We start from the raw sequence: 7,384 nt of genomic DNA on the forward strand, positions 1-7,384 counted from the left end.
AAGAAAGGAAAGTATGAAAGAAAAAGAAAGAGAGTGAGAAAGAAAGAAAGAAAGAAAGAAAGGGAGGAAGAAAGAAAGAAAGGAAAGTATGAAAGAGAGAAAGAGAGAGTGAGAAAGAAAGAAAGAAAGAAAGAAAGAAAGAAGAAAAAAGAAAGAGAGAGAGAAAGAAAAGAAAGAACAGAGGGAGGGAGGGGAGGAGGGAAGAAAAATAAAAAGGAAGGAAGGAAGAAGGCAGGGTGGGAGAGAGGAAAGGAAGGAAGGTAATACATTTTAAAATACAAAACACTATTTTTTTATAAAATCAACGACTTGATTGACAACTTGAATTTAAAGAAAAACCTTTAAAAGGAGAACTCTCAGAGTAACTTCAAATATCTGATTGAGAACAAAATTGAATAGCCTTATAATATAACAAGTTTTGTTTTTTTTAACAGTACCATATAAATTTTACAAGTGTTGTGATTGCTCAACTATCAGAAATATTATTAAGTTCTGATTTAAAGATGTAATGTCAAATGGAGAGTGAGAGATTAAAGAAGCTATTTGCAATTGTTTCAGTTTTGAATAGTTCAGTTTTGTGAGTTCAACACAGAAAAGAGACTTCCGCAATACACCTTTTTCCACTGAAGGCAAATACAGCTACCAAATGGGATTGGGTGTGGCTCAGCTGTAGAGCATGTGTTCCAGCAAGGGCAGAGCTCTGCGTTCACTAGCCAGAGATACAGAAGGAAAATGGCGATTGATGTCTTGTCTGAGCAGAGTGATCTACACTGGAATTTAAACCTTTCCTTTCTCCTATGGACACTGATCCTCCACAGAAGAGAAACACCAGCATCTGAATTCTTCCTGCCTCAAGGATAAACGTGGAGATCTACAACTCGGCAGTCACAGTAGTTAGATGAATCTAATACATTTTCTTCTAATCAAACTCATTTTAAGATGGGGATTCAAGTTCAGTGAGAAGTGTGACTAACTTACAAGTCTCCAGAGTTGCCTTATATGGAAGACACCGGGCATGAGGATTACAACAAGGTCAAAAAATGTACATAGCCTTGTATTTATTCCATAGTCATAGTTGCTCTTAGACACAGTCATTTCAATATGACTATCAACAATCTCTTTTAAAACGTGCCAGTTAACAAATATGAGGCCTGGGGTTCACTAGGCATGGGAAAGGCTGGCTGAAAATGAATCAGCCTAAATACGTGTTAAAAGTCTGATTTTCTTTTCTTTCTGTTATTGGCGTGTAGAATCTGACTACGTAGCCTCACGGGTCTAAAGTCTGCTGTGTAGATCAGGCTATGTAAACTAGCAATCTTCCCAAGACTGCCCAGAGGATGCTGTCATTAATGACACATGCCACCATGCCTGGCTTAAACACTGGCTTTCATATAATGAGGCTTTAAAATAAAACTGCTTGTCCTTTACTTATTTTATTTGCTTAACTCATCTTTCACTCATACGTCAAAGTACAACCTAAAAAGTTGGAAGGCGTGTTTATCAACATCAGCTGTGGGTAACTTTATACTCTCCAGGGAGGGAAAGGAGAGGATGGGTCGAGGAGTGTTGAAAAAGGAGTCCTTTTAGGAAAATGATGGACTATCTCTACATGCATACCACTTATCAATTACAAAAGCTAGTGAGGCCTCAAGCACAGACTCAATGTGGAGAAATACATTAAACATAAGTACTAATGATCCATTATCCGCAAAAAGCAGAAATTTTTCAGAAAAAAAATACAGAAAACAGCTTGTCTGATATGGCCTCCTGCTAATTTGCTACTACATTAGACAGGGAAGACACCCTAAAGGTAATGCTTAAGAACCTTCATTAAGAGTGAGATGGTTGGTTTTCTCCTGTTTGTCTTCCTAATTTGACTCTTTCTCCCCCAGCTATACTCAGTGGCAGTTCGAATTCTAGGTGGAGAAGTGCAGAGTCTTTGACTTGTGCTAGATTTGCTTTGAAAAGTCTTCCTCAAAGCAGGTCACACTGTTGTTAAAGTTCCATAATTACCCTTTAGGGAATAAAGATGTTTCTAAAATGCTCCCGTTAATATTATGCTCAAAGGCCACTGAGTCAAAACAAAAAAACAAACAAACAAAAAAAAACAAAGTGCAGTCATGAAATTTAACAATTTTATAAGCTGGAAGCTACTGTTGAGACAACCTATCAATTTGTGTACATTTTCTGATTTCAGAGTCAGTTTTTAAACTCTGGGCAATTCCTTTGTTAGCTTCTTTCTTTCTTCCTTCCTTCCTTCCTTCCTTTCTTTCTTTCTCTCTCTCTTTCTTTCTTTCTTTCTTTTTTTCTTTCTTTTTTTCTTTCTTTCTTTCTTTCTTTCTTCCATATAGTACAGCCTGACCACACTTTCCCTCCCTCCTCTCCTCTCAGCCCCACCCCCCACCTCACTTCTCCCTTAGATCCACTCCTCTTTCTCTTCAGAAAAGAGCAGGGATCCTAGGGACATCCACCAAACACAGCCTAACAAGTTACAATAAGACTAGGCATATAACTCATACCAAGGCTGAAGGAGGCAACCCTCGGCAAGAAGAAAATGGTCCTCAAAGCAGGCAAAAGAGTCAGCAACACCCCTTTGTACCCACTGCAATTCCTTTTTAATAACCATGAGGGAACACGCCATGGAGCAGAATTGATTCACTTGTTTAGACTTGCATGCAACTCCCAGCCTGGACACTCCAAGGGCCCTGATCCACAGTCCCCTGGCTTATAGTGCCTCGTCTTCTTTGACCTCCCAGCTAATAACCTAGATCCTAGACAAACAGTCTCTTTTTGTTTCCTAATTCCTTACTCAATGAAAATGTAAAATACCAAAGTCATATTTTTAAACGAAAATGTTGGAAATTTATCTGAACATATCTATCCCAGAAGAGCATAGTATTTGAAGTGGGCTTATTTACAGTCACTCAAAACCCCAACTCTTAGTGTTTCAGGGGCAGATTAGTGGGCATATTTATCATTTTTCTGGCTCATAAATATATTTCAGATCATGAATATCAGTCTGATGTCTGTAACTTTCTGATTTAAAAGGGGGATAATCTTGGACCCTCCTGCCAAAATTAGCCAAGAGCCAGTTAAGGTGGTTCATAATCTCTAATGCCAGCACAGAGAAGGTGGAGGCCAAAGGATCCAGAGGTCAAGGCTACTACATAGCTAGTTCAAGGTCAGTATGAGCTACTCTCAAACAAATAAGGTTCCGAATAGCACAGTGTACCAACTCCCTAGTCAGAGTCCGCTGGCACCCTGAACTTGCCTGTCTGTGGAACATCGAGGTGGTAATGTCCTCAGCCACTCTGTTTGTGTCGCTCAAACTAGCTAGGACAGGTCTGAAGCTTTGACCATGTGGTCAGAATTCCTAGTTTTCCACATCTAGTCTCCCTGGCTCTAGAAAACTGTCATTAACTTCTTTTCCAGGAAGATCACAAGCTCAACTCTGGATCTGAATGACACAGGAGATCCAATGATATGGTCTACACATGAGCAGTGCCTTCACAGGGCCCGGCTGAAAACACCACACACATCTTTCCTCAGCCTATCAGTCCTGCGACTCTAGTACCATTGTCTGCCCATGGACTTCCAGTGCAACCCTTCAGCAACCTCCCCACACCTGGATCCGTGGCACACAGGGCACAGGTGAGCAAGCAGGCGTGGGGACCGCAGCTCGGCCAGCCTTTTGAGTAATCTTTTAAGGGAAGCATAGCTGAGGACATCATTTCTCAGAGACAGCCATAGGACAGTATCCAGGGACACAGCTTTGACCCTGCTCTAAGGTTGCTGGGCCGAACACACATCTAGGGAAAAGAAGTCCCTGGAGTTTCAACATATCAGCCCTTTACTAAATGGATGATCCTAAATACCCTCCCCAAAACACACACACACACACACACACACACACACACACACACACACACACACACACACCTGTCCTCCTTGTTTTGACTCACATATTTTCTGCCCACTGTGACCAATATACCAGAGCACGGAGAAGCTAGAAGACGAGTCTTAAATAAGAAATCGCCTCGAATAACTTTTCGCCTATCATTCCTCCACAAGGAACTTGAACCACGGAAGAAATAAGACACTCAACCCACTGCTTGTAGCCTATTGAGTCCCTATAGAGACCAGAGATGATCCACCTTTTCCCCTTCCCCATCTAGGTCTCCATTCTATTGAACCCATGAGTGGCTCACCCAGAGAGTCAGTAGCAGCTTCGTGCTTTGAGCCCAGCACTGAGGGCTCCGGAACTCAGGGACCGCCATGGCACCTTGCAGCCTCAGGAGGACGCAGGCGGGCGCCAAGCAGGGACTCTAAGAGCCTGGGCGCAGGAGGGTTTCCGCAGCAGCTTGCCTAGAAGTCGCTCTGGCCTCTCTCAAGCTTCTTCGCCTAGGAGCATGTTCTCGCCTGAAACTGGATTGGACCAAGGAGACGCTGGGTGCTGGGTGGCCCCTCCTAGTTATTTCTCAAGTTTTATCACCTCCGGGGCCGCCTTGGAGCTGCCTGAGCCTGCCCTGAGCTCCCCGCGGCCTCCAGGGAGCTCACTCCCCGAGAAAGCGGTCCCGGGTCCACCCTTTGCCAGCTCTCCCACACCCCTTTTCTGCCCTGCGGGGTTGCCGCCCAACCTTACCCGCGTCCCTTTCGCTGACACTGTGCTGAGCATCCATCCCCACTACCAAACCTGGAGCAGCCTGCTCTGACTCTACTCTAGGTGCCAGGAACACGCACCTGATCTGATCATAGGATCCTCCCATCCAGTTCATTGCTGTGCAAAATCTGGGCAACTTCTTCACACGTTGAAACAAAACCCAGGTAGTCTCTCCAAACCTCATTAACATTTTTAAATAAACCGCTGAAGGAAAGTTGTTCCGAATGCCGTGGATGATCTGTGCCAGATATTAAAATCAGAGAAAAGAAGTGCTTACCTGACCATTATCCACACCCAAACCAGAGAGAGAGAGAGACAGAGAGACAGAGAGAGAGAGAGAGAGAGAGAGAGACAGAGACAGAGACAGAGACAGAGAGAGACAGAGACAGAGAGAGAGACAGACACAGAGAGAGACAGAGAGACAGAGAGAGAGAGAGACAGACAGACAGACAGAGAGACAGAGAGACACAGAGAGAGACAGAGAGACAGAGAGACAGAGAGCGAGACAGAGACAGAGAGACACAGAGAGACAGAGAGACAGAGAGACAGAGAGAGGACAGGAGGGGAGGGAAGGGAGGGAGGGAGGGAGAGAGGGAGGGAGGGAGGGAAGGAGGGAGGGAGGGAGGGAGGGAGAGAGAGACGTTTTGCGTGTTCACTTATTGGTCAAATGGGTTTTCTTTTTTTTTTCCTTTTCAGTGTGATTGTACTAAGATTAAAACTTTCAGATGTGGTCACAGGGAACTCTGCCAAGCAGTGTTCCATAAAATGGGCTTTGTAGATTCACCATCATTCCATAGACATTTACAAAGGGTCCAAAGTCGTCCGTCCCAAGGGCTGGAGAAAGGATTAACACAGACCCAGTTTTTATCCAAAGTGACTTGAAGTTTAGGTGGGAAGACCCTTGACCCCTGGTTTGTCACAATAAGGGCCTTTGGAGCTCTGCTGGCAGAATTCATGAAGAACTCCTTGTCAGTTGTGTTGCCGATCTTCAAAGCCCATTCAAAATCCTTGGTCAGAACCCTGGATGGGTGCACAGTAATGTGGAAAGCATGTGACTGACTTCATTCACTCTCCCCTGATTACTTCTGAGAAAATCCTGATCTAAGCCACGTGTACCCCAAAGCGTGAGGCTTCCCTGAGTTCTCAAGGTTCAGACACACTTAGATTTAGTTCCACTGTCTTCTTCCTGATCAGGGTAAGACACCATCAGCTGAAGTCTGTGTGGAAGGAAGGCCCTTCTGGTCTCAGAGACAGCACTTTAAATCTACCCACTCTGGAGATTGACAGCTCCTGTTCTCAAACCTCCTTGACTTGGGAAACAACAGGGAAAGGTGTGTCTTCCCCAAACTCCATCAGTTTGGGATCCAGAGTGGAGCTGGCTTTTCTGCTGTACAGGAGGAAGGACAGGTCAACACAACGTTGTCCCATTCAGGATTCTTCCTCCTGCTGAAGGGCTGAAGAGTCAAGACACTTTAGAGCAGGGCTCTTCATTCTATGAGGGAGCAAAGATGCTTGAGATAAGAACAGAGAAAGGAGGAGGGTTAGGAGTGTTCCGGTAAGAGCAAAGGCAGCAAGGCCAGGGTGTGAGAAGCACTGGAGAGACTTAGCATCTTACATGATGGAGACAGAAAAGGAATATGGGTTCAGAACAGCTGGATGAGAACGCCTGTGTCTCAGAGTCAGGCTAGGATGGCTGTCTCAGGACAAGCTATATGGAGGAACTAGAGCTTGTCCTACAAGAAATAACAATTCATTCAATTTCAGCATATATGAAATTGATTACTAAGGGCTTGTCAAAAGCTTTCAGGTTCATTATTCATAAAACTATTCTTTTATATGATTCTCCCTTAATCATTATGGAATATGTGTGTCTCTATGCATAGACACATTCATAGGTAGATATGTATTTTATGCATTCTGCTCTATTGTATATGTTTCTATATTTTTAAAGACATCAACTAGATCTTAGCATAATTAGAGTCTTACCCCCAGGGGCTAGTACACAGTATTGTCTGGTACACAGTATTGATAAGCCTACTGATAGGACAGTTACTTTTAGTTTCCTCCTAAAAAATAACACTGGTTCAAGTCTATGGTTCAAGAATATGGCAAGACATATTCTTAGGAGATAGAGGCTGACCCGTGATCCACTGATCCGGCCTAGCTTGTGCAACCTAACACCAACCGGTCTAGCACATCATTCAATCTCTGTATCTGTGATAAGGGATATAGCAAGTGTGGATCACCTCAAACACTTCTATAATAACTGTGCCAGGGCCCCAGAATGCCTGAAAGAAACCTGTCAACAAGAAATTGAAACAGTTTTGGTGAAGAACAGGCAGATAATGGCCTTGAATAATCATTCCAGTGACACAAAATCAAGCAATTCTGCCCTGGGATTTTACCTTACAGCCACTTTTTGGGATAGCAAGCTGCAGCATTGCTAGAAGGCACCTGCAAGTCTCCTAGGATATTGAATAAACAATAAGCTTGACTTGGGGGTCCACTCAAAAGGCTGCTAGAAGCTGGTACCAAATGGAACCTTCATTCAAGAACTTCTGCCCAGTGTTTAAGAGCCATCCACAGATCCCAATGTTTAAGAGCCATCCACAGATCCTAGTGTTTAAGAGCCATCAACAGGCCCAGCGGTGGTGGCGCATGCCTTTAATCCCAGCAATTGGGAGGCAGAGGCAGGCAGATTTCTGAGTTCGAGGCCAGCCTGGT

The 7,384-nt window shown here is 44.1% G+C and overlaps 1 protein-coding gene across 2 annotated transcripts in view; it reads right to left on the bottom strand.

Annotated features, from left to right (window-relative positions):
- Dsc3 (desmocollin 3) overlaps nt 1-4,667 on the bottom strand; it is a 39,205-nt gene extending 34,538 nt beyond the window's left edge. The window contains exons 1-2 of one of the 2 annotated variants that reach the window (XM_031365044.1): nt 4,643-4,667; nt 4,209-4,425 (exon numbers count right to left, since the gene is read on the bottom strand). In XM_031365044.1, the coding sequence (XP_031220904.1) occupies nt 4,209-4,277 (69 nt within the window). In that variant the 5' untranslated portion in view covers nt 4,278-4,425; nt 4,643-4,667. The remainder of the gene's footprint in view (nt 1-4,208; nt 4,426-4,642) is intronic. The other variant, XM_031365045.1, reaches the window with a different exon arrangement.
- Between the last annotated feature and the right edge of the window lie 2,717 nt (nt 4,668-7,384).

The sequence above is a fragment of the Mastomys coucha genome, unplaced genomic scaffold, assembly GCF_008632895.1.
Source record: "Mastomys coucha isolate ucsf_1 unplaced genomic scaffold, UCSF_Mcou_1 pScaffold13, whole genome shotgun sequence".
NCBI classification, from domain to species: Eukaryota; Metazoa; Chordata; class Mammalia; order Rodentia; family Muridae; genus Mastomys; species Mastomys coucha.